The sequence below is a fragment of the Sitodiplosis mosellana genome, unplaced genomic scaffold (genome assembly GCF_009176505.1).
Source record: "Sitodiplosis mosellana isolate CC-2019 unplaced genomic scaffold, AAFC_SMos_1.0 Smas_scaffold_2, whole genome shotgun sequence".
In the NCBI taxonomy this organism is placed as follows: domain Eukaryota; kingdom Metazoa; phylum Arthropoda; class Insecta; order Diptera; family Cecidomyiidae; genus Sitodiplosis; species Sitodiplosis mosellana.
This window is the reverse complement of record NW_022595245.1, coordinates 6619210-6646031: the sequence shown is the minus strand read 5'-3', so window position 1 is coordinate 6646031 and position 26822 is coordinate 6619210. Positions and strand designations below refer to the sequence as shown.

The window sequence follows — 26822 nt, the reverse complement described above, 5'->3', positions numbered from 1 at the left end:
GATCTGAATGCAAAATTCAACTGAAGCAGCCACTGCTTGACAAATTCAACGCAAACGATTGCTGGGCGTTTCGATGAACGTTTAAGGTGTTGAATGCCCTTATCAAATGGTTTTGATTTGTTCCAGATCATAGACCATTCCGTATCACTTCATAGTTTCTCTATAAATTACCGTTATTTCTTATTCAACGTTTGTTGAGCAGCAAGATCTTCGGTCCGAATCACACCTTCGCCGAAATGTGTAATATGAGAACCCAAGGCGGAGTGCCGACGGTGAAATGCCGAGTGACGTAAGTAAATCAATCGAAGCCGGTAGCATTATATCAAACTAATAGGCAACACCAAATGAAGCATAAGCCCGTAAATGACAAATGATGGACGAAGACCAAACTGTTGTGATTTAGAACTCTCTCTTTCGCTTGAACTAGAAAATTCAAACGTTACATTTTTTATGGGGCCGATCGGAATTGAAAACAGAACCAAAACGATTTAATCATTTGATACTTTTTACGATCAGAGATTAACAAGAATTGGTTTGATGTGTGCGTGTGTGTGTGTGTATGTCACTGAGCTATGCTATACACAGCACACATCAACGCCACTCACATTTCAGTCCAACATATAAATGTGTTAACACGAAGAAGCGAAAAAGACAAAGCCACACCAATAAATTTAAGGTAAAACCTATAAATTAATTTAAAACGACATCGAAACGAGCTCATAAATGATGAAAAAAAAAACCAACAAACCAGAGAGAGAAAAGTGAGAGACAAGCAAAGCAGGAGGCAAACAGCGCGAGCGAATTATTAATCGACCATCAAAATAAATGGACATGAAGTCAATTTAACGACACAAAACAAGCGCTATGCGTGCGCTTTGCTCATTTTATACATATGTTAATTATTATTTTCAATTTGAATTTAGCAGTTTTGTTTCAGTTTTATTTTTGGTTAATGAATTTATTGGTTTTGTATGGTTTTGTTTTTCGGCCACGTGGAAAAAAAAGTAGCCGAAAACCGAAAAAACTACTACAATGTTATGTATTGTTGACAATTGTGAGACATTTTTCGGTCGGTAACGATTTTGCACATAATTGTAATTTGTCTTCGTTAATCACTTGTGTGTTGTGTACGGTTTGGCTACTTGAAGAAAACGTGTCCATTTGATGTGGATTTATGGGGATTTGTCTTCAACAAACGAACGAACGAACAGATAAAAGATCAAGAATATCAAAGTTTCTGTTTTTTTCGGTGTTTTTCCTTTTGCGTAACCCGAAAAAAAAAATACTCACAAATTATCTGTACACACATTGCATTGGTTCAACACAACAACAACAACCGAAAAAAAAACAGAACACAACAAGTTGAGTGACAAATTCTCAACAGTGTTCAATGTAAGCGTGTGTCCCCTTCACTATTTTGTCCATCCCATAGACATTTCCATGCGTTTGAAGCGACAGCAGTAGCATCGAACGCGGAAAAAGTCTCTGATTTGGTTTTAAACGACAAAAATAAGACTCTCCCCAAACAACAGTGTTGAACTGAAGCTCACATTTTTTTCCCTCTTTTTGCATAATTACATTTTTGATTATGCCGATTTGGTTGCTGGGTGCCTTTTTCTTTCTTCACCTCTCTCGTTTCATATATGTGTTTCTTAAATTGCGGTACGTTTGGCGTTGTCACCCATTTTATGGAGATAAATTTTGAGATTTCGGTAAATTTCAGATGAATTTGAATGTATATCGCACACAACGTAATGGTTCATTTTTCCTCGTCACAGACTGTGGCCACTAAAAGAAACTAAGTAATGTAATGGCATTTTATTAGTTGGTATGTGTTTTTTTCTCTTAATTTGTTGGACATTCGCTATGTGTGTTTGTTTTTATTGTTATTATTTTTGTATTTTTTTATTACTGATACTATTAATATATATACGAATTTACCTGGAATCTGGAGAGCGCAATATGCATACCGTTTTAGATATATGTCAAAATGGACGAGCCTGAACACTATGGCTTGATCTTTTTCTTTTCGGTGGCTCAACTCGTTTGCCCAATGCCCATTAACCACAGAATCGCTTTGAAGTTAATAAATTAAATTGTATTTAATTGTTTTTGGTCGGATGAGAGACGGGCTTGTGACAACAGGTTGAAGGTAATTTTTCTGTTGCAGTAATAAAAAGACATAATTGTCGGGCGGCCTCTTCTCTGTGTATGTTATACAAATGCCGCTGTAGTAATTCGGTGATCTCTTGAGAGCTATTCAACAGTTACCCCGATCAACAGCTTCACATCTCATACCTTACCTTAGGCACATCTCATGAGCCTTTCAAACACATTTTTCTCACTGTATTTTTATCTAGGCGTCTTGCAGTTGTAAAATGAAGTAAATCGTGAGTGAAGAAATACGTTGAATTTACGGAAAAAAACAACCATTGCCCCATTTCAAATCAAATGCTCCCATTTTAAACGAGCACTTTTGAAGCTTTGGTTCACATTCGGATTCTTTTCATTTTCGACTAAGAGAATTATTTTCGTCTTTACATGTTACGCTTCCATTTAATCTTTAAGCTCACCGAGATATGAAATCATAATTGAAATAATTGCATGAAATGCACAAGGATTTCAGATCAACGCGATATTATTAAGACGATTTTTATTTAATCTATTAATTGCTCCGGTTGCAATATTCAATTCACGCACAATTGCACTGTGCACACAAAAAAAAAAAATGATCGTACATAGTCGGTTGGTAGCGGTGGTTTTGTGCGAATAACAGTGACGAGGAATTTAATTGCACAATCTTTAAAGCCACTCGGTTTACATTGCATTGGTGATGATGGCGTTCTGCTTAATCCGTTTATTTATTTATTTTTTAAATGCAATCGCTGTGAATGTGGCATTTTCGACTGAACTAAGAATGAAACAGCCTGAAATACTTTGTATAGGTTGGTGCTATTAATTTGTACCAAGCCATCATTATTACATTTAAAAAAAAACGTTTGTCTATGAAACGACGACGAGAGACTCGAGATGCGCCCAATGCTGCGCGTTGCGACTGCAGAAATGCCTTAAAACGATTTCGATCTTAGATAACATCGTGTAAAATGTGAACAGTAAAACATTTAAGTAAGACAAACGGCCGTAGTACGGGAGAGATGATCTTCTTTTGATGTGCCATTTTTTATGGGCGCAAGCAGATACAGTCTCATCAAAACCCAACTCGCCATCCGAATGATTCTTTTTCTTGAAAACCAGATTTAGTACGCTTTAAAGTGATAAATGTCGCATTACTATCGCAAAATCCATGCACCGAAAATTACCTCAAACCGCAATTAACTGCATTCTTTTTTCTGCATCTGCGATGAATTATGTTTTCATCACCAATTAAAAGCACATTCCAAACACAACGGAGAAGAACAAAAAATATTGACATTTTCACAAAACTATGACATAACCCAATCTATAGCTTGTCTCCCTTACCATCATTTTAACTATTTCGCAGTTGTTGTGATCGCTTCATTTGTTGTGAGAAGTAGGAAAGCAATTTCTCCATGAGATAGATTCTTTTGACGAATTCATATCTATATCTATGGGTAAAAACGCAAAAATAGTACACATGACTGTTTCACATACAACTCGATATCATAATGTTCCCTCAGAAAAATTTGAATGAAAAATATCCGGACGCTTTCGAAAATAAAAGAAATCGTTGTCTTTTAACCGCTGTAAAAGTTCAGTGGTAACACCAAATCAGGGTGGTTTTGCTTTATTGCATAATGTACGTACAGAGAAGCTCTAACATTACTTAGTGCCATCCTCTGTAAAATTGAAGAAAAAAAACATTTTCATAAATCATCATCGATTTAAATCGAGAAAGGTATAAAATTAATGGCACACATTGATTGTATATGGTCATATGGCCATTTCGCCCACAGCCTTTATTAACGGCATAAATCTGCCCTAAACATATATTTAAATTTAAATCATTCACGCAAATCAATTTACGTTTTTGTTCAAAAACCACGTCAAACAATCAAATGGGTTGGTTGTGACACAGTTTCGATTATGTTAAAATTTATTAACATTTCAACGAATTTTCAGAAGAAAAAAAATTGAATAAACAAAGCTCTACACCTGGTAACATGATATCGTGTCAAACGCATAAGCCGCCAATCTCCAAAACCCCATGTAAAAATCAATAATTCTTTGTCAAAATCAATAATGTTCAAATTTTTACACAATTTTATGTAATCAATCCAAAAAGTCAACTCTTTGTTGTCATGAGATTAACTTCCGGCGCTCAATTTAATTTGGTATAATATCGCATGAAAATGGAAATATCAGCAATCAAATGCAATAAAAAAAACACTCGATAGACAGAATATTTCGATCGATACATCTAATTTGATCACCGAAAAAACATAAAAAAAAATCTCAATTTATATATTAAAATATCGAACATTCTAAGCTCATTTCTTTTATGTCTTGCTCATAGCGTTCGTCGAATCAAAAATGGAATTTTTTCTATCGAATTAAAAAAAGAGAGAGAAAAAACACAGTCATAACATGTCCATATTTCAAAGATAAACATCAGCTCTGAAAAAGCAATATTCAAATAAATGCGTCTAAAGGCGATAAAAATGGAATTTGAGCTTGAGACGACGATGGTGATGATGATGACGATGACGATGAACAGAAAATAAGTAATCTTTGCTGAAATCGATATAATGGAACTGGCCAAACAAACCACAGCAGATGACATCTCGATTTGACTGTATTTAGACGCGACGACGACAACGACGACGACGACGACGGCTAAGAGTAATGGTATGTGCAGAAAATATGAAACAAGTATCATCAAATCCAAAACAACACAAAAGACAAACGAAAATGACGTTCCGCACCTAGCCAAATCGAGTCGAGTCAAGTCGTGCGCTATTCCAATATTCTCAAGCAAGATAAGCGTCAATAAAAATTGTCACCTTTTGCAAAATTTATCTTTAATTAAATTATTTTTATGATATGATTATTCAGTGAGGTTTGGTACGGCTGTAAGGCGAGTTGTATGTTGTTTTTTTGGCTTTGGACTTAGTTTGGCATATTGCTAGCGCGCGCAACACTGGGCTGACGTCGATGACGATTATTGTTATTCTGCATTTGGGGAATTTGGTTTTAAAATTCACGGTAAATCTTCGGTAAGAGGCTGCCCACTCAAAAAAAAACATCAGAAAGTTACCTATATATTGCTTATGGGTTAACGCAAATATATGGTTCATATAAGCAATTCTATTAAAATGCGATCGATTGGGACCACTCAAGCGGTTGGCACATTAAAATGCCATCACCGCAGACGTACATACACGTAAATGTACATATTTAAGTGCGCGCACGCCACATGAACCGGCGATCACACTGCTGCTGCTGCTGCTGCATTAACCGCCAATACACATTTTTGTCAACGAAATCGATGGGCAAATGTTCCGATGCACGCATGGAACCGAAGTTAAAAAACGATCTTTATTATTATCATAACAATAAACAAACCAATGATTATCGACTTTAATAAAATTCCAATAAAATGCGGATGAAGCGACACAGCGACCCAAAGATCATCGTGCTCACTCTGTGTCTCTCTCACATGCTCGAATCATGTAAAATATATATAACAACACCAAAAATGTATTGTAATGGAAAAGAGACGGACAAACGACTGAACACGATCGATCGAGTCAACCAAGAGAGGAAGAGAAAAAACACATTCATTGAAAATGAAAAAATTTATGGCGCAAAAAATATTAATATTAAATGAAAACAAACTAACGACAACGGCGACGATGACCAAAAAAACAAATGTGGTATGTGGATATACTTGCCACACGCAAATGTCCGAATAACGAAACTGTGCTTAAAATTCTCTGTGTAGACACTGATGTCCCTCACTCACCCTCTCTCTGTGGTTTGTATCGATCGATATACGTATTAAAGCCGAAAAAGACATAAAATCGATGTTAAATGAATGAAGAAAGCCAAAAACAGAATCCGCCAACAAAAACATTGACAAACCGACACATTTTGAAGAAGAGACGAGGAAAAAAAAACATACTACGATCGATAAATTATTAGGTGTTGTACAAATGTGGCGTGAATCGACCGCAAAAGAGTGGAAATCAATAATAGGTGAACACTGAACACACAACGAACAATATCACAATAAAAATCGAAGAATATCGATGGATGCGCTGGCGCGAGCGCACGCACGACGCACGGCATGGTGCGCAAATTGTTTGCTCACCGACCGACCGATTCAAAAGTGACCGAATATCACTTTTGAATGCATGGTCCCATCATACCAAATAAAACACGATATATTGATTCGGCGGAGAATTGAGGTGGAACGAGGCACATGAAAAGAAGAAGTGTAGACGAGAGGAAGACGACAGAATAAAGTGAATATTGCTCATTTTGATGTTGCTGTTTTTTGGGAGTGTTTACATTGTGGATTCCTTTTGACCGGTCTTTTGTGTAAATTTGTTGGTTTCATTTGGGTAATTTATGATCGTTATTAGAATCGATAATCGGAAACACACCATAAATTATGTATAATTTCAAACAATTCATGCATTCGATCAAGGCATTTGTTCCACCTTCTTTTTGAGGTCGGAAATGGTATATCGCACACATGAACCGTGCGATATGAGACAAGTATTTGCATCCTTTTTCTTAGAAACGCTAATCAAATAGAATTTAAATCAATCAAATGCACAATGTAAAATCTCAAATGGACTAGTAAACTGAAATTCAGTTCCCAGCTGAACAAAGAATGAGAGAAAAAAAAATATCTGATTTTGTCGCAATCAAGTTTAATTCATAGCGAGCCAGTCATTTGATGACGAGAAATCAGTAAATCTCGGCCAACAAATTGATTCGCGGTATTGCGCACCTGCGGTCGTATATGAAACCAAATACGCACGGCTGTATCCAGATAAATAGCAAGTGACACGAAGAACTGCCTCCAAGTTGTGATTTTGGTGATCTTCAGGTAAATTGATATCGCCAGTTGGATATGTTCAACGAACGTACACAAAGAGATAGATAAAGAGACATAGAGAGAATGGATAAACGCCACCGACCGTAACTCACACTCACTCGCACACATTTAAATACAGCCTATTAAAATTCGTCCCCATCAGCTTTCAGAAAGGCGCTGCTGCGTATATGACCGTTAATATCTTGGCTGTATCATTTTGTCACTCGTACATTGCGAACACCTCAACCTGATCGCGGCGATGGTGTGGGTAAGATAGAGACAACGAGAGAGCATAGCACAGAAGAAAACAAACAACAAAATCGTCGAGAAATCACACAACATCTCGTTCTCTCTCTCCCTCTCTCTTTGGGTCTCTGCACCGCATATCACACGAGATGAGATGATCATCGAACAGCGATTTAGTTTATAACTTGATGGTCACATATCGAGTTAAGTCATTTCACATTTTACCGTCGCCCGTGCACAACGTGCGTTGATGATCGCGAGGTCTGCGATTCGAGAGTGTAATTTGTTCGGCGATCGATCCATGTAAATCGCCCTAATAGCCGAAGTAAAGTAAGCAAGTAATTGTTAACGACGTTAAATGCCATCAATTAGAACGGCTCCTGCAGTGTCAATCATTCGGTTGTTGCAGTAAAAAACGCAATTGTGTATTGATAAGTGCCAAAAGGAAAATATTCAGTGTGTATGGAAAGGTCTTTATAAAGTATGATCCAAGCAAATGTGTGACTAAACCGGGAGAAGGAAAAAAAACAAGCAAATCGGCCTATAAATGTGTGTTTGGTGCGATTCGAAGATGGGATTCAAACGTGTAATGTTGAATCGTTTGCAAATTGGAAGTGAAAATAAGACATTGATAGCCGAAATGGATGAAAACAATGATGGAAATAACGACGGCAATCGCAAACACACGGACTTTAGCATTGATAAAATCCTCAGCGACGATTCGTCGGCAAAAAGTTCACCAACAAATTTTACAGCCACTACCGCTGCCGTCGATCGACTGTATCAAAAAGTTAGCAATGATTATGCCTACTGGAATTGGAATCGTCGCATTTACCCACCGCCCATTTCAATGGTGCATCCACGCCGTTCTGCATTTCTACCAACCGCGTCGACTGTTACATCGGCCACCGCTCATTATGAAATCATGAATTTGTCACTACGAATGTACGACCAACAAATCAATTTGAGCAACGTTGATCGCATTCGCAATACATACGCATGGGCCATGCCATCGTCACCATCGAAACTCTACGAGTCTCAAGCTGCATTTCTCAGCAATTTGAATAATAACAACAACAACAACAGTAGCCACCGTGCAAATAACAACATTACTAGCCTAAGTGAAGCGAACGCAATGCAATGCAGCAGCAGTAAATTTGCAATTTACCAAAATCTCAAAACCTATGGCATCGACCTAACGAATTTAAGTGAATTAAATGCACAAGTGAACTCAAACACAGCAACCACAATCAAATCCGAACCGTTAACGCTCGAAAATTGTGGCGCTCCCAATTTGGCAAATTTAGCATGCTCCGTGTGCAACAAAGTATTCGAAAATCCACTTATTTTAGATGCACACGAACGGACACACAAATCACCACGTTACACATGTGATGAATGTGGCAAAGGATTTTCCCAGTTACGTAACTATAAATACCATGTGTCCGTGCACAAAGGTACAAAGGAATTCGCTGCCAAATGCCCCGAATGCGATAAACTCTTCAATGACAAAGGCTATCTGAGTAGTCACTTGAAAATTCATCGCAATAAAAAGGAGTACGTTTGTCCGAGTTGCCCGAAATCATTTAACCAAAGAGTCGCATTCAATATGCATGTTCGAATGTAAGTAGATGTTCAAGGCTATTTTTTTTCTGGCGTTTGCATTTGCCCAATAAAATACGGTATGATTGATCGTAATTCTTTCTTTCTGGGCAGACATAGTGGAGTCAAGCCACACAAATGCGTTGAATGTGGAAAATCATTCTCTCGGAAAATGCTATTGAAGCAACACTTGAGAACACATAGGTAAAATTCGATTTGCGATTTTATTTCGAGCATAACAATAATTTTTTTTCTCTTGTGCTTTCGTCTACAGTGGTGAAAAACCTTATCAATGCTCAATATGCTTGAAATCCTTCGCAGATCGATCCAATATGACGGTGAGTGTGTGGCTTTTTTTTATTGCCATTTTTATCTTCGTGTAATATGCATTTTTATCGTTGAATGATTCACTTTTCAATAAAAAAATTTAATAATTCTGCTTTTTTTTAACAGCTCCACCAGAGGTTACACAGTGGTATAAAGCCATTTGCGTGCACCATTTGCCCGAAAGCATTCACAAAAAAGCATCATTTAAAGGTATATAATCAAAATAATTTACCCATTGCAATGATGGGTTGTTTTTTTTTTGTTGTCGCCAAATCTAATTGATTTTTTTTTGTGTTCTTTTCCTATAGACTCATCTCAACTACCACATTGGTTGTAAACCATACATTTGTCCACATCCGAACTGTGGCAAATCATTCACTCAATCCAGCAATATGCGAACACATTCACGCAAATGTGAATTCAAACCACCCGAACAACAATAGCTTATAGCATTAGAATAATAAACCAGTTTCGTCTAGGTAGAATAATTTATTTTATTTTTTCTTTTATATAAAACGTGAAACCTCATTCTGATTTTACCGCATATTTATTTCAAATTAAGGAAATAATCAATTGTAAACAATGATCTAGATTAAATTATGTGTGAACTTTAAATGCGACGTCTTTTGATAAGATATACAATCAATCTTTTTTGCGTTTATCAAGACTCTATTTTTAGGATATTTGTTTGACTTATTCGGTAGTTATCGGTTTGATTGCGAGATAAAGACCATCTTTGGGCGATAAGACAATCGGACTGGATGAAAACACCATCGGAATCAATGTTTTTTCGCAAGGTGAAAATTCGAATTTAGTTAGTAAGGTGATTAACCCGATACGCGTTTGCATCATGCCAAAACGAAGTGCAATACAATTTCGAGGACCTTCACCAAATGCCAACCAAGCCATTGGATGACGATTCTTTACTTGCTCCGGAGTGAATCTTTCTGGTGAGAATTTTTCTGGCTCCGGGAATAGTTCGGGATCACGTTGAATGGCGTACACGGGCACCACGACCGATACACCTTTTTCAATCACTATATTCGTGCCTGGAACTTTGAAATCATTTTGAGCCATACGTCGTAGCGTTGTAAATGGAGGGTATTTACGCAGTGTTTCTGAAAAATTAATTGATGTTTAAAACAAAATTATTTTTGAGAGAGATAAAAACTCTCAATCACTGAAATTATCCAACAAAAGACTTTTTATGCTTATTGAAAAGAGCAATTGTTTCCATTAAAGTCTTCATGAAGAGTTAAGTCATACCTTGAATCGTTTGATCGAGATACGGAATATCCATCATCATCTCGTAGCTAAAATTGCCGTGTTTCTTCAGTGCATTTTGAATTTCCCGGCGTAATTTCGATTGAACTTCCTGATTCAAAGCCAGTTCATAAAGAGCGAAGAGCATCGTTGTTGATGATGTTTCATATCCAGCGACAAAGAATAAAAACGACTGTGCTGCGATTTGATTGACGGTCAGTCCTTTGGTAAAATCACCTTGACTGTCTTCATTTTTCAATTTTATCAGCAAATCCATGAAATCATTTCGTTGAATGTTATTTTTTTCACGATAATCAATAGTACTTATGGTAACACCCATAAAAAAGGCCGTCACATCATCTCGTATGGTTTTTATCCTCAAAAACCGTGCCAACCTCTTGAAGTCATTGAGTAAAAATGCGATACGTTGATTGTGTCTTGGCTTTTGTATTGCCATCCGGCCCATTCGATAGAAATCATTATCGATATCTTTCAGTGTGTCACATTCAATCCCAAATGCACACGTACCAATAACGTCCATGGTGAATCGAGCTAGAATATTCTTCATTTCCAATTCGCTGCTCTCTTTGATTGTTTCATTTAAATAATTCGTAAGGCGATCACCAACAGCAGTAATTGTTGGAAACATATATTTCATTTTACTCGACGAAAATGTTGATGTCAATTTTTGGCGAACGTTCTTCCACTTTACACCGTCTAATGCCACAAGATGACCCGAGAGCGGATCATCTTTGTCATTGTAATAGAAACTACGATCACTGAATTTGGCAAATTCTTTGACTAAAATAGTTTTGATCAAATCCAAATCCAATAGCAATGCAATGGGTCGTGTGAAGAAGTACAATCCACACAGTTTTGATGTTCCTCTGAACTTCATGTAGTAGTTCTGCGTGAAATGAACGAAACTCACGGTTTTACCTAGGCCTTTCATACTGCCGTGCGGTATTGTTGGCTTATTATGTGGAACTCCTCTCGATGACCAGTATGAAAACGATCTTTTGATGTACCAGTAAATCAGTGAAATTAACACTATCAGCACTGCAAGTAAAGAATTTAACACCGTCATCGCGTTTCCTGTTTTTTTTACGAACAGTTTTCAATTCAATATATTGAAAATTGAAGCTCTTAGTTTAAAAAGATGTTCTTTTCAACACAAAGTCTGAAATTATACTGAATATGACAGTTTGTTAAATGAATACTGCTTATCATATGTAAACACAATTGACGCTAATAAACATCAATTGGAAGTGTATGATAAAGATGTACATGCGCAGGCGCACTGTATGCTGTATGTAGGCCATAAATTTCCAGAGTTATATCTGTCAAACTGCTAGCACCATCTGCAGTTCTTTGTATGGAATGAAAATTAACTGAATTCGTTACCCATACTAACATAAAGTTAGTTGTTTATTTGAACGTGCATTCAATTCTTACGACGCGCTAGAAAAACGTTCAGTGAATATTCTTCATTCAGTTTTTTCGTTCTCTGCGGTGGCAAAGAATCGAATTTAGGAATCGTTTTTTTATGATCAGAAAGTATTTACCTTCGAGTTCTAAAAACCAATATTCACTTTTTAGCAATATCTGAAGCTCTCAGCTCATGTCATTATTTATTTCATGATTTCTGACACCAGTATTAATTACTTTGAACAGAATATTCCCACAATTATCTGCTTTGTAGATCACAAGTGCAGTCAGTATGATTTGCGAAATAATAATGAAACCTTTCAAAATATGCAACATTTGGTGTACTATCCAGTCAATATCATAAAAATATGTAAAAAGGATTCGATTGTTCGGTTTGTGTGACTTTGAGTTTTGCGGAGACGAATGAAACTATATCCCATATGTTAAATGAAGTCAACTTCAGGCTCAAGAATTCCCTAAAACTGAACATTTCTAAGCTCGCCATTAGGCAATTGGTGTTAGAAATAAATCAACGATAGATCAAAATGAACAAACGTCAACATGATGTGAAATCGACGAGAAATCGAAGCAACTGGAATGCAAACGACAATCAATCGAAATGAAACTGCAATTGCTGTGGATGTTCAAAACGAAAAGTCGCCGCTAGCCATTCTTAAGTTGAATGCCTTTTTCTGTGACGGCCCATTTGATTGGCTCAAAGAACGTAAAATGTTACCTTGAGCTTGCAAAAGTCACAATTTATGTCAAAGAAACTGTTTGCATGGAAACAAAAAACAAATATTAATAGGTCAATCATTAAAACCTCTTCATACCTTTCTTGGTGAGTTGTAAACAAATATTACAATATTATAATTATGATTTGTTCAAAAAGGAAGTAAGTTTAATTTTACTTCAGTTTAAATAGTTCGAATGAAAATGTATCCCTGTGTAAAAAGAGCTTTAAATATAAAGAAAAAACCCACATTCCAACTACAGTATTCCTGAACGAAAATCCATTCAATACCTGTGAAAATGTTTCTATAATTGTGTAATGGCATATTTTGAATTTATTCCTAAAAAAGAAAACTGAATTAATCTTTGAAAATCCAGTAATTCCTTTGCACGTTACATTTATGTGTATCAGATTTCAAATCGAGTTGCACTATAGTTCAAGAGATGGCGTTAGCAATCGTTGCAAGACATTTATCAATGTTTTTTTTTTATCTGAATCGAATCAGTTTGAGATTGAGTGACGTTTGTATCAGTCCACAATGAAATATTTCGGATCCTACGACCAAAAAATTGACTAGAAATGAACGTCAGAATCCACGAGTGATTTTCGTGTGAGAATCAAAATAACTATCACCGATTCATTGAGTTTATTCTCAACCGTTGAGGTAAGTTGAACAGAGAATTCACTTAATAAATCACCACTCAGTTGACAGCTACGCTGACAGTTGTGTTCTTTTCGTCTCTCGTCTTTGTTTACATTATTTTATCGTTTTTAAATAGTTATCCACATTGTTTTGTCACAAATTTTATATCATTCTATTCGTAAAGACTTGCTGTATCGTAATATTATAAAGTTCATTCGTGTCAACACAATTTCGCCTATTTTTTTCTGTGATAATTTGTGCACATTTTTGGTTACGTCGCTCTCGTTGTTCACGTCGTTTTCCTGTGTTATTGTTGTTGTTTTTCATAACCATAAAATGGCCCAATGTGCGTTGTGTGTGAAACCGGTTGCCAGTGACAAAAGCATTTCATGCTATGGCTTGTGCGGCAATTCATTTCATTTTGCGTGCCTAAATAAAAACGATTCCACCACTGTTTTCAACAAAACTCTGACAAACTTTATGGCGAAAATTACCGGCTTACAGTGGTATTGTGGCAGTTGTCAGCCGCACACACTGGGTGGCATAGTAAACAATTTCAACGAGTGTTCAAGTTTTATTGCGGACCTTAAACGCTCGCTCGTGCCTCTCATTGACAAAGTGTTGTGCGCTGACCTACCGCAAAAAAGTGCAAGCAACCAAAATGAGCATAATACCAGTGCTGCCGAAGTGATTGAAATCGAGGCAAATCGGTTTTTGCATGTGATTGGCAATGCCAATGACGCCGTACACACTGAGAATGTTGTGATCGATGAAACGTCAGCGGAACCGATGGACGTTAGTGAAAAAAACGATGACTTGGACATTACAGTCGTCCCAAATGCCGAATCAGATGCTGCTACATCGAGTGTATATTTTGACACTCCACGTCCGGACCAAAAACACGTTAAGCGTAGAATTGGTTGCTTAATCAACGAAACGGTTAAACGTACGTGCATCACATCATCCGACGATCCAGGTATGTCGCGCGTTGATAACGCTGTTGATGAAACTGTCTCGACACCATCAGTTCATCAAAATGTAATGAATTTACGCAATTTGGTTCACGCTCCGGCTCGCAAACCGACGATGAAAAATGCCACACGCGTTCAAGCCAGCAATTTACACGCCAAAGCGGTACCGTTACCACAGGTCAGCAATTTACACAAGAAAATTGTTCCATCAGTTCTACTGTCATCCAAACTGACGAAGAGCGTTCACATTTCACGCTTTTCAAATGACACCACCTGTGATGATATTTTGAGTCATTTGCGCTCCATTGACTCCACATCCAACATTGTCAATGAGATTCAATGCAAAAGATTGACAAGTGGTGGCCGGCCAATTTCAAGCTACAAATTCATAACGTTCAAACTGACCTTTCCTCGTCAATATTTTGAACGTGTTATTAATCCGTCGATATGGCCAAGTTCAGTTAAGGCCTGTGAATTTGTGGACAAACCGAAACCTCCCTCGTCCACCAGTGCACCGCATGTCAATTCAAACCGGCTGTCAAAAAACGGGATGCACCCAAATGGCCACATAAACAGGGTCAGAAACCATCCTCAGCCAATGTACGCCTATACACAGGCACTGACGACACCGAGTGTGAACCATTGGTTCAATCCATTTGCTCAGCGCCCAAGCCACTACCGCGCAGCAAACTCCGAGCAACAGCAAAACCGTTTCGCCCATCGCGTGGGCAACAGACGATTCCGTTAAACCCCAAGCTGCACACACCCGACGCGACACGCATCAGTGTCTATTACCAAAACATTCGCAGCTTGGGTAACAAACAGGATGAATTTTTCCACAAATGTGCTGCTTTCGGTTTTGACATAGTCATCTTGACTGAAACCTGGCTCAAACATAGCCACCGTAATGCCGAATTCTTCGATAGCACATACGACGTCTACCGCAAAGACAGATTATTTAGACGAGGTGGAGGTGTTCTCATTGCGCTCAACAATAAAGTCTTCTCTACTGAAGAAATTAAATTTGACAACGTGGACGTTGAGCACGTATGCATAAAAGCGAGCCTGCCAACACACAACATTTTCATTTACAATGCATACATTCCACCGAATTCATCCAGTGAAATCTACGCTTTGCATCGTTCAGCCATTGAATCACTCACGACAAGTGCCGATGATGTTGTAATAGTTGTTGGCGATTTTAATTTGACAAACGTTGAGTGGATAAATGACGATGAGGAAAGCAATGTGCTGGTTCCCTCAAATTTCCACTCCCAATGTGCTGCTGATTTCATCACAGTTTTGATGGGCCTGGGCCTCCAGCAAATCAATTCAATAAGAAATCGGAACCTCAAACTGTTGGACCTATTTTTTACTAACGACCATGCCAACACAACAGTGAGCGATGCTACTAAACTGTCATTGACGGATAAAATCGATATTCACCACCCTCCTTTGTTGATTGAATTTGAATGGCATCCGATTAACAATGGTTCGGAAAACCAGAATAGCACGCATTTAAATTTCAAACGGGCTGATTTTCAGCGCATGAACGAATATTTTGCTGCCGTCAATTTCGATGACTTATTCGCAAACAAATCACTTGCGGAGAAGGTGTCATCCCTTCATGACGTGTTAGCGAAAGCTATTCAGTGTACGGTTCCAACGTATGTCCGCAAGAACAACCAAAAATGCCCATGGAAAAACAATGAACTTCGGCATCTCAAGAATTTAAGGAAAAAGGCCTGGGATTACTGGAAGCTGACAAATGACAAACAGCCATTTGAAGAATTGCACGAGGAATACAGTGCAAAAAATACCGAGCTTTACAATCAGTATGTCGACAAAATGAAATCAAACTTGAAAAGTGATCCATCTTCGTTTTGGCAATATGTTAACTCCAAAAAGAGCACTGATAACATACCGAAAACCATGCGATTCGGCGACTCCAAGACAACCAGCGAATCGGAGCAAGCAAATTTATTTGCTGACTTCTTCGGGAGCAACTACTCCACTTCTACGACAACAAATAATCAACCGTCACCTCAGTCTGAGAACACCTCTTGTTTCCAGCTTGACCTAGACTTTGTCATGACTGAAATGACGAAGGTCAACACCAAGAAAGGTGTAGGACCCGACGGTATTCATCCTTTAATTTTGAAGGAGTGTGCTCCGACGCTTGCTAGCCCGTTGACTAAGATCTTCAATGAGTCGCTTTTATCTGGCATTTTTCCCGACGAGTGGAAACGATCGAGTGTATCAGCCATATTCAAAAAGGGCGCCAGATCGGACATTGAAAACTACAGCTGCATAGCAAAATTACCAACGATCGCTAAATTCTTCGAGCACCTCGTCAACGTAAATTTGCTTGAAACTGTTCGTGATCGCATCTCGCCTAACCAACATGGCTTTATGAAAGGACGATCTACAGCATCAAACCTAACCGAGTTTGTGTACTACGCCCAGAGTGGCCTGAACATGGGAGCTCAAGTTGATGTCCTGTACACGGACTTTACGAAAGCCTTCGATCGAGTTGATCACAGCATTTTGATTCAAAAATTGAGGTCATTCAATCTACCTCAAAATTTGCTGTCATGGCTTAAGTCGTACCTGGAAAATCGCGTTCAATTCGTCAAGCATGGAGCAAGTGAGTCGGACGATTTTACAGCGCCGTCGGGTGTCCCACAGGGGAGCCATCTGGGCCCGACACTGTTCCTGCTATTCATCAATGACATCGTTGATCAAATGCCCCCGAACATCATGATATTACTGTTTGCTGACGATATCAAAATTGCCAAAATCATCAAATCTCAGCAAGATTCGGAGATACTGCAACAAGCCATTGACAAACTTAAGCATTGGTGTGACGTGAATCGGCTGCACCTTAACCTCAATAAATGTGCAGTGCTATCTATATACAAGAAACGTCAGCATTTCCATACAAACTACACCTATGGCGACCATGCCTTCGACAAAGTGACTGAACACAAGGACTTGGGTGTTCTAATTGACAGAAAACTATCATTTGCCAAACACATTGACATGGTCACTTCGAAGGCAACGGCTGCGCTTGGCTTTGTCAAACGCTTCTGCCATGATATCACCGACGTCACCACACTAAAGTCGCTGTATTTTGCATTAGTTCAATCGCACCTCGATTACTGCGCCATGGTATGGCTTCCATTCCACAAAATTCACAGCGACAAAATTGAATCCGTGCAACGCCAATTCACTATGTACGCTCGTCGTGAATACCCATCCGTGCATAACCAATACTCAATCACACCGTACGAGCAGCGATTGTCAGACTTGAACATGATTAGTCTTCGCCGTCGACGTGTCAACGCGTCACTGACTTTCTTCTACGACATCATCAACGGTAATGCTAACTGTCCAACAGTTAGTGACCAAGTCTCACTTAATGATGGGCGTTCATTGAGACACAGCGAACAATTCAAGGTGAATGACAAGCACATGAAGCTGGTGCGAGAAGCTCCAATTCCTCAAATGTGCAAAATGGCGAACATGGTGCCGGAACTGTTCACAGCTGCGACCTCAAAGAAGAATTTTGCATCATCGGTTCGCAGAATGGCGGACACCACTTTTGGATCGCTTTGCAAACTTAAATGACTACCTGGCCGCCTAGTCAACTTCTCATCCAGGTAACCTCATTTTTTGTATATGTTCTCCACGAGAACACCTTGATACTGCCCACATTTATGATGAAATTTCGATTTTCATGTTGCCGTTAAACCTGATCCTGATCTCAAGCGGACAAACTCATCAATGACAACGCATATTGCCCGAATGCCATTTGGGTTACTGCTGATAGAAACAAACAAGAGTAGGGCTGCCCCAGGTACCAACCACCTACGTGGTATTCGACTCATCGCACACGAATCACACAGCAAAATCGATACTAAAAGACTGACGAATTGTTCCCCATACATCTCTTATGTGTATAGAAATGATGATACTTATCTGTGATGTTTACACTTATTATTTATTGTAAATTTTGATTTTGTGCTTTGTTGTAGCCATCCATGAGTTGGCAACTTAATATTCTTATGTCTGAAATCAATTTTGAATTATTCATAATTAGCATCAAATGCTCTAGTTACGCTTCAAATCATAGTCCATGTCAACTCAATGCACTCTGCAATCAACATGGATCTGCCTTTAAGACGTAAAACTTCTCGTCGATTTATCCACCGGTATAAATTGAGCGACGACTTTTGCTGTCCTAGGGTCTCAAATTAAACGCGTAATTAAACGCTTCACATAGCCTTTGTTCCTTTGGAAACGTTTACCAAAGGTTATCATGGACCGTTTGCCATAGACTAATATCAAGCATTTCCATCTTGGTTGTATGACTGTTTTTTCGTTTTCATGTTCCTAATATTGTGAATACCGCATGATGTATGAAAAGAGCCAGGTTTTTAACGAGGCGAGAACTGATAGTTATGAAAAATTATCGCTACTAAATGTTTATCATTTTAAATATGTAACAGTCTTGCACTCTTTTCCGGCCAAACCTTAATCAAAAACCCACATTATATTCAGCCAGAGCTTGGCGGTGTTTATTAAAAATAAAAATAAAAAAAAAAAAAAAAAAAAATGTACCAAAATTGGCCTCAGTGAAATAACATTTTAATAAAGAAAGCAAATGTCATCGTCCGACGAGCGTTGAATTGAATAATTCAACATAATTGCTGTGCTGTTATAAAAATGTCTAAGTGAAACAAAGTGGTCAAAATTAAGAATGTGCATAGTGAAGTCGATTATTCGCGATTGCCAATGATAGAATGTATTTACATGGAAACTGACTGTCGAATATGGAAAAAAAATATTTGAATAATTTCATTTGGAAATAATATTTGCGCCATTCGGTACTTTTAATTTAAATAATGTCGATCAAATCGGTCGAAATATGCGTTTGATTGGTTCCTTAAATTGATTTGACCAAAATCACAAATATGACATGCACTCCAAAATTATCGCATATATTCGCTATTAATCAATTTAAAAGTGTTAATAAAAAAGCAACAATTCAAAATTTAAGTGTCGCGAAAAAAGGTCGAAATCAGAATTGATGTATTCATTGAAGACAATCAACGAAAATTTCGCGAGCCGGCAAAAATAAACATAGCTATTACCTAATACGTAAACAATTCTAGATACGAATGTGTTCCGTATCACGTAAGAGTTGCCGTTCGCGAATGCGGTTGAGAAGCCGTACGAAGTGACATAAAGAAAGCAATCGCACACGACCAATCATATGGTCGTCGGGTTAGTGAATGCCAAATACACATTCAATATCCATATCAAAATGTGGGTATTGTGTTTACAGTCGAATAAAATGCCGCGAAAATTCTTAGTTCTCACATCACACGCACCCACAAAAGAAATATTGAATTGATAATAGTGGAAAATAAAGCAAGCAGACATTAGAGAGGTGGAATTGAAACGGTACCGGTCGCTTTGATTCCATCTGTTCGTTAATAATTTATATCGGATAGAATAGAAAATCTAAGTCGACTTGTTTGTCTGCTATGCTTATTCTCGAATACCGGCTTTTCTATAGCACCACTACCGAATTGAAGGTTATTTTTGTATATATTATGTTTTTGTTCATTGTATCTTCATACGTATGCATACATGCGCGGCACGAACAACGTCAGCTCATCACATTCAAATCAGATTTTTTTGGCGTATCTCTATGCGTTTGAAAATTGAATTTTCAATATAAATCAGATTATGCTTGAGCTGTTCCCTGAAGGAACGAACAAAAGGGAAAGGAATTCCATTAATCATACACAAATGGATGTATGTACCATGGATTTCAATGCCTTCTTCAGAAAATTCGTCGACTAGTTTATTATTGAGTCAATAATATTGACTCCCGCCGAGAAAGAAAGTCAACTTAGGCACATCAAGTAATAACTGTGCTGTTTGTTTCTCGTTACTTTCATCCAATATTCAGTTTCATCTATAGTTGACCCATTTCCGTGCATCGCTGGGGAAAATCTGACACAGAAACAGATGTGCATTTCATCAGAACAGCATCGAGTTACACTGAAACGAAGCAATGTAAATATTTCAAAATTACCGAACTTACATTGCATCAGCTTGAGGCAATGTTCATTAAACGATGACTGTTTTTTTTTTCATTTCAGCTCACATCCAATGCAGACTGATTTCGTGACGTCGGTGAAAAAAGTTTGTGTAAACGGTATCAAATAGAGAAATTCCTTAATTGCACGCAATAACATTGATTGTGATTGAAAATCAAATGAATAGAATTTATTCCGATAAATGTATATCGAACAGTTGGGAACCAATACGCATGTTGTGACGCACAGCAACGCACCTCAACCTCGCACCGAACGCTCAGTGTTTGTTTGGCATTCCAATGGTCTCCTGCATGGATCGAGTGTGAATATGCCTGGCGTTCGCTATCCGCATGTCGAACATGCGCTACCAAACACTCAAATGCGTTCGCCTATTCCCCATATAGATTTGGAAGCGGATGATAGCAAATTGAATCGACATCGGTCACCATTTGCTTGCTGAACACGGCAAGCTAAAGACACGCGGTCCATAAACGTCTTGTCTAGGGCGGTAATTTTTCCGTTCTTCTTTCATTTCGGCAAATTTATTCCGATTTTTATCACTCAAGTGGCTGTGCAGTGAAAGTGAGTTGATTAGCGTAATCTATTGAGTGCATATTTGTTTATTTTCGAAAGGGAAAACAATCACAAAATTCTTTATTTACGGTCACGGTTTTTTTTTGGTCATTTCTATTTGCTGATTATCATTATCTCGAACCGAAGCCGCAATCGAAGTCCAGAAACATACTATTTATAAATTGCTCGATAAATATGAATAGCCTTATCGTCTGCTGCTGTTCGTTAAAAGCTGTGTAAGTCACTCGCAATTTATCAAAGTCATTCTAATTTTGTGCAAAATTTCATTTTTCGTTTGCAGAGAGCAACTCAACCAAAAATGGCAGATCGGGTTCCGGCTAGAGGAAATATACTGGGCAGTGAGTAATTTTCATTTTCTTTAGAATTTGCGATAAAATCAAAAAAAAAATCCGGCAAAAGTTCGATTAGGTTCTGTTTTTGTGACGAACGTTTTTACAAGTGTAAATGGCAACAAGAAAAAAATATCAACCGATTCCATACGATTCATGCGGATGGTAGATGATTGCGCATAAATCCACACATCTTGCCTCATTTTCAAATCATTTTCTGCATTTACAAACGCCCTACTGAGCATAATTATGTGAGAATTTCAATAGTGGGATTTGCATGATAATAAATGGAAGACTTGAATAGATTTTTTTCATCGGTCGATTGTGCATCCAATAGGCCAAAAGCATTCAAGGTCGTATAAAGGTTGTGTATATCGTCGAATGTTCCGTTCCTGTGGAAGCGCGCGCTCTGTCACACACACCGTCTGTGTGGCATCGCTCGGTTTATCCTAACGCGTTGACTGTGTGTATATTTCAATAGGCTACCGTATAGAAATATTCGCACGGTCCATACACACGAACCACATAACATTTGTATTCCGTATTTTCGGCATTTTCGAACGCTACGTTCTAGAATACAATGCAATGCTCCATATTCATTGCTGTCAATAACTGACGACGATCAAATTTATTATTCAAGTAGTTAGAAACAAACGTAGTGTGTTACGGTTTCGTCTCAATTTTGCCGTGAGCAAGCGATAAATTCATATTCATTGAGGGTTTAATGCAATGTTCAGCTCATTCTATTCTCTATTCACACACTTTACCAGCTACACTTTAAATGCTCTTGATCTAAAAAATACTGATAGAATCAATTTACCTATCCAAAGTCTAGATTTACTGTATATACGCGAGGATGTCTGCTGAAAAAGTCTAACTTCGTATTTTCCTCTTCAAATTCAAACGTGAATTTCTGTAGCAATTTGGCTGCGTTCCAACGGTTGACACAAACAAAACCACCATAAAATGCAACAGTTTACGATGGTTCATTGCTAAATCATTGTGTTTTTCGCCGTTTATTTGGATTTTCTCTCTCATCGTTCTGTCTCACTTAGAATACCTTCATTTCGAAATTAAAGAGACGAGAATTAGAACTCTGCCACCGAAGAACTCAAAATATGCTCGACTCTCTCTCTCTCTCTGAAGGGTGAAACGAAAAACGTCCTAAAAACCCAAAAATCGTCCTATAAGTTACGAAAATCATCCTATTTAATCACAAAAATCGACCTGAAAAAATACAAAAAACATCCAAAAAAACAGATTGTGTTTATTACAGTATATTTTACTGAGTTGTCTCATATAGTTACTCAAAAAATTGTTCAATGTGTCCAAAACGCATATTTCTATATCGCATGAGGCAGATATGACGATATTATCGTGTGATACTTCCTTACGTGCGTCTGATATTCATCATATTTCGTCAAAAAAGAATCATATCCACGGTTTAGGTTACTCATAAAGTGTGTCATTACTCACTCGAAATCAAAACGGCAAAATTAAAAAAAAAATCGGCGTTTTTTGTGTTTACGGTAAAATGTCAAATTACCAACAATCATGCAAAAATGTTGGTAAAATGGCATTTTACCAACTTTATGAATGCGCAAACTTTATGTGGCGAAACAAATATAATTCCTCATAAAAATGAATTGAGATGTAAAACAATTATTAGGACGTTTTTCGTTTCACCCCTCTCTGAATTTGTGCCGAAAGTTGTCGAAAGAAATAAGAATTATGCAAGTTACACTTGGGCTTCGCTTTTTTTCCCTCACATATATTTTACGTTCCGTTAATCTTTCGCGTGAAATTTATGTACTAAAATGCTCATGAATTCATTTTCAATTAGGTCTTGTGCCAGCCAGGTACATTCTGGCAATTTTAGGATCAATTGCGATGGCAATTGTCTATGGATTGAAGGTAAATTTGAGCGTTGCAATGGTGGCTATGTTGAATCATACGGCGATCAAATTATCGGCCGGTGGTGTTCATAATGTATCATCATCGATGACAAATTTGACGACCACCGTACATGGAGGCGATGAAAATTGCGGCAGCGATGCAGCATCTGAGGCAGCAATGGAGGTAAATCCATAAATTATAACACGATATGTGAACAAGTGAATCAATTATGAAAATGATGTGGCGTCTAAAATGGAATTTATGGCAAGCCATAAATACAAAAGCATGCTGCTGGCACATTGATCGAATACGAACAGAAAAATGTACCGAGCCAAATTGCTAAAATGTTATAATATGTATGTATGTGGAATGCATCGGTTTTGTACACCAAGTAAACTCTCGTACATTCTTCGGGCGGATGGATGAATATTGAAAACATAAGTTTTCGCTGCATCATCACAATCAAGTGAATTTATGCAAAATAATTTATCACTGGAGCGGAATATGCAGTGACAACACAATCCAATTTGCCTGTCATGGATCGCTAGAGATGTCTTATTACACATACGTATAACTTATACTTATAGACACATACGTCCAAAACGGCGCTCACACATTTAACTTCTCAGATGAATATGCTGCTATTAGCTTTAAACAAATTGTTATACCATTTTGCTTCAAACAAATTAATTTACTTTTATCAATTTATTTGCTACCGACTGCTCATACATAGAAAGTGGGACCATTCAATTGGAGTGAACCACTTCAAGGCACCATTTTGAGTTGGTAAGTATGACTACAGACTATTTAATAAGCAACATCAATGGGCAGAAATTCAATTTATTTACACTTTCAATCGATTTTACTTTTACTTACAGTTACTTCTGGGGTTATATAGTCAGGTAATGGTAAATTTTTGAAAATTGAGTCAAAAATGAAGAAAATTATGTGCAAATTTTTAGTAAATTTGAGTCAAAAATCGGAAAATTTGTGTTCAAATTCTAAAATTTGTATGAGAAACGGAAATTTGAGTACGAATTTTTTGTTACCAGTCAATTACCTGCGGCTCGTGTTGCTGAGAGCTTCTCAGCTAAGTATGTGATGCTTTTCTCCGTTGCCATCAATGTCGTCTGCACTATTTTGACCCCGTTGGCTGCTAAATTCCATTATGGCGCCATGATTGCAATGCGTATTGGTGAAGGTATGTACACACTCTATACAAATCGTTAGTGCTGAATCTTATTTTGCACATGTGCGAAGAAAAATGTTCCTCGGGATTATGTCGAAGTTCCTTTGCAACAGCAAACCATATTAATGTTTTTCAAATCCAATTACCAACAATATTTGCCCACGTTTTCATTTTCAGGTATCGGAGGTGGAGTAACTTTCCCGGCCATGCATGTCATGCTAGCCACTTGGGCCCCACCAACTGAACGTAGTACAATGTCGGCTTTAGTGTAAGTGTTTTCTGACGCAAGCGAAAAAAGGTCATTCATTTTATTTCCTCTTGTCGTGATTTAATTCGCTTTTGTCCATTAGATATGCGGGTACATCGCTCGGAACTGTAATGTCAATGCTGTTGGCCGGTTTTTTGGCCGGTAATTACGGATGGGAATCAGTGTTCTATGTGATGGGCCTTCTCAGTGCAATTTGGATTTTGCTATGGGTATGGTTGATTCAAGATTCTCCATCGAAACAACCGTTGATCTCGCAAGAAGAACGTAACTACATCAACTCATCGTTGGGAAGTGGCGATAAACATGGCCAAGAAGAGGCTAAATCACCAGTACCATGGCGTCGTGTGTTCACGTCGATGCCATTCTTAGCAATTTTGGTTGCACATACCTGCTCCAACTGGGGCTGGTACACATTGCTCATCGAAACCAGCTTCTACTTCAAACAAGTGCTTCACTTCAATATCAAAGAGAATGCTGTCGTTTCGGCCATTCCATTCTTAACGATGTGGTTCTTCAGTATGGCATTAAGCAAAGGATTGGATGCACTTCGTGCTAGAGGCACTGTGTCTACAACATTCGCTCGAAAGTTATCGACACTTATCGCCTCTGCCATTCCAATGATTTGCCTATTTGCACTCTGCTACATTGGATGCCGTCGCGGTTTGGCCGTTTTAATCATGGGCATCGGTCAGTTGATTCGACCACAAAAACATCATCACAAACGAGGAGTAACAAATATTCAACCGTTTTTTCTCTCTCTACTTTAGGCATCACATCGATCGGTGGCATGTTCTGCGGATTCTTATCCAACCACATTGATATCGCGCCAAATTATGCTGGTACTCTCATGGCCATAACAAACACTTTTGCAACTCTGCCTGGCATTATTATGCCCATTTTTGTTGGCGCCGTCACACACGGCAACGTAAGTTAATCGCAAGCAATAATTCTTCCTTGCATCACAGACACACTAATGAACATGCTTTTTCTCGTGTATTCTCTCAAACAAACAGCAAACAATTAGCGCGTGGCGGGTTATCTTTTATGTGACGATTGTACTGTACATCATCGAAATGGTCATGTACACAATGTTCGGATCAGGCGAGGAGCAACCGTGGAATAAGTCACAGGCGCGGGAACTTGTGAGCGTTGGCTCAGTCAAACCAAATGGCGAAAATATGCCACTCAAAGGACGTGACAGTCGAACCGTTGAATAAACATACCAACCATGACCAAATTTGTATGGGTTTTACAACCAAACATCGTCTATTTTATCGGCGAATTTTAGCAAATTCGTACCACACAAACATGTTCATTGTCGTACATACACACAGCTCTCTACTCTGTCAGCTACAACGTTTTTGTTCAAGTGTTTGTCTATCGTTGCATTTTATAGATTTTTTTTTGTTCATTTGAAAGATAGTTAGAGTGTCTCGCAGCCATGGGACAAAGCAAATATTTTTTTTTTGTAAAATAAAATAAATTTGAGAATTTCTGTTTAAAGTTAGATGTAAGACAATTGGGTGTGTAATTCTTTTTTGAATGAATGTGCCAGAAATACATTCGAACTGAGTGGAATTGCTCTCTTCAATTGGTTTTAGATTCATGATTGGCACAGCCAATCAATCATCGATTGTCAACAAATTTATAGCGTCCATCAAATCGTAAATGTCCTAGTCTCCCATCTCAATAAAATTCGATTAGTTTCATAAAATAATCGATTTGTACATAGGTAACACGTATTTCCAACTCTCTATTCCTAGACCCATCCCAATTAGTTGACATGCGACACATTTTATGAGCATCAAAATACAAATGACTTTGATCAAAATGCCAAAGAAACGCGAATTCGATTTTTGTTTTCTATTTCAAGTTCTCAACACAATTCTATTCAATTATCCGAGATAATTGGTTAGTGCTTTTGATTCTGCAAAGAAAAAACTTTGCATGCGTTTCTAGTGGAGTAAATTGAATATTTTAAAAATAAAGCAATTGGAACATTCTAAGATCAATAAAGAAATTTTTTTTTGATGTATTCCGGCTTGGGTTTTATATACTAGAGTCATTCCGAAAACAGCAACACTTCTGAAATATTTTATCTGAAACAATAGCAACTGATAAACAGAACCATCACAACGTCCTTCTTCAAACCCAGTCTTTCGCATTGAAATGAAACAGAGTGGCTGCAGCGAG

The 26822-nt window shown here is 37.9% G+C and overlaps 3 protein-coding genes across 10 annotated transcripts; 2 read left to right on the top strand and 1 right to left on the bottom strand.

The window, feature by feature from the left end:
* The first annotated feature begins 72 nt into the window (after nt 1-72).
* On the top strand, nt 73-9817 carry LOC129564805 (zinc finger protein 81). Of its 2 annotated transcripts, none has more exons than XM_055438955.1 (5): nt 73-8896; nt 8990-9079; nt 9150-9213; nt 9329-9412; nt 9511-9817. In XM_055438955.1, the coding sequence occupies exons 1-5, from the start codon at nt 7821-7823 to the stop codon at nt 9643-9645; spliced, it is 1449 nt and encodes a 482-aa protein (XP_055294930.1). In that variant the 5' UTR covers nt 73-7820; the 3' UTR covers nt 9646-9817. The 2 variants fall into 2 exon arrangements, with proteins under 2 accessions (XP_055294930.1, XP_055294929.1); XM_055438954.1 differs by having other exon boundaries at nt 7090-8896; nt 8996-9079.
* LOC129564806 (cytochrome P450 6A1-like) lies at nt 9679-11774 on the bottom strand. Its single transcript, XM_055438957.1, has 2 exons — nt 10469-11774; nt 9679-10320 (listed from the first exon to the last, which is right to left on the bottom strand). Exons 1-2 carry the CDS (start codon nt 11550-11552, stop codon nt 9896-9898), a joined length of 1509 nt encoding a protein of 502 aa, XP_055294932.1. The 5' UTR covers nt 11553-11774; the 3' UTR covers nt 9679-9895.
* Nucleotides 11775-13129: 1355 nt separating this feature from the next.
* LOC129564770 (sialin) lies at nt 13130-26664 on the top strand. 7 transcript variants are annotated; one of them, XM_055438902.1, is made up of 14 exons: nt 13148-13290; nt 20224-20330; nt 20417-20472; nt 20571-20935; nt 21074-21162; nt 21228-21285; nt 23120-23355; nt 23906-23958; nt 24051-24074; nt 24225-24373; nt 24539-24629; nt 24712-25316; nt 25397-25554; nt 25643-26664. In XM_055438902.1, exons 6-14 carry the CDS (start codon nt 21246-21248, stop codon nt 25844-25846), a joined length of 1560 nt encoding a protein of 519 aa, XP_055294877.1. In that variant the 5' UTR covers nt 13148-13290; nt 20224-20330; nt 20417-20472; nt 20571-20935; nt 21074-21162; nt 21228-21245; the 3' UTR covers nt 25847-26664. The 7 variants fall into 7 exon arrangements, with proteins under 7 accessions (XP_055294880.1, XP_055294879.1, XP_055294878.1 ...); XM_055438905.1 differs by lacking the exon at nt 21074-21162 and having other exon boundaries at nt 13130-13290; nt 20571-20861; XM_055438904.1 differs by lacking the exon at nt 21074-21162 and having other exon boundaries at nt 13130-13290.
* The last annotated feature ends 158 nt before the right edge of the window (nt 26665-26822 follow it).

Coding starts and splice junctions, on each gene's coding strand:
- LOC129564805 (XM_055438955.1), top strand. CDS start 7,821: ATGTGTGTTTGGTGCGATTCGAAGATGGGATTCAAACGTGTAATGTTG. Junction 8,897..8,989: donor TTCAATATGCATGTTCGAAT/GTAAGTAGATGT, acceptor CTTTCTGGGCAG/ACATAGTGGAGTCAAGCCAC. Junction 9,413..9,510: donor CAAAAAAGCATCATTTAAAG/GTATATAATCAA, acceptor CTTTTCCTATAG/ACTCATCTCAACTACCACAT.
- LOC129564806 (XM_055438957.1), bottom strand. CDS start 11,552: ATGACGGTGTTAAATTCTTTACTTGCAGTGCTGATAGTGTTAATTTCA. Junction 10,321..10,468: donor TCTCGATCAAACGATTCAAG/GTATGACTTAAC, acceptor TTAATTTTTCAG/AAACACTGCGTAAATACCCT.
- LOC129564770 (XM_055438905.1), top strand. CDS start 21,246: ATGGCAGATCGGGTTCCGGCTAGAGGAAATATACTGGGCA. Junction 23,356..23,905: donor CATCTGAGGCAGCAATGGAG/GTAAATCCATAA, acceptor GCTCATACATAG/AAAGTGGGACCATTCAATTG. Junction 23,959..24,050: donor CAAGGCACCATTTTGAGTTG/GTAAGTATGACT, acceptor TTTTACTTACAG/TTACTTCTGGGGTTATATAG.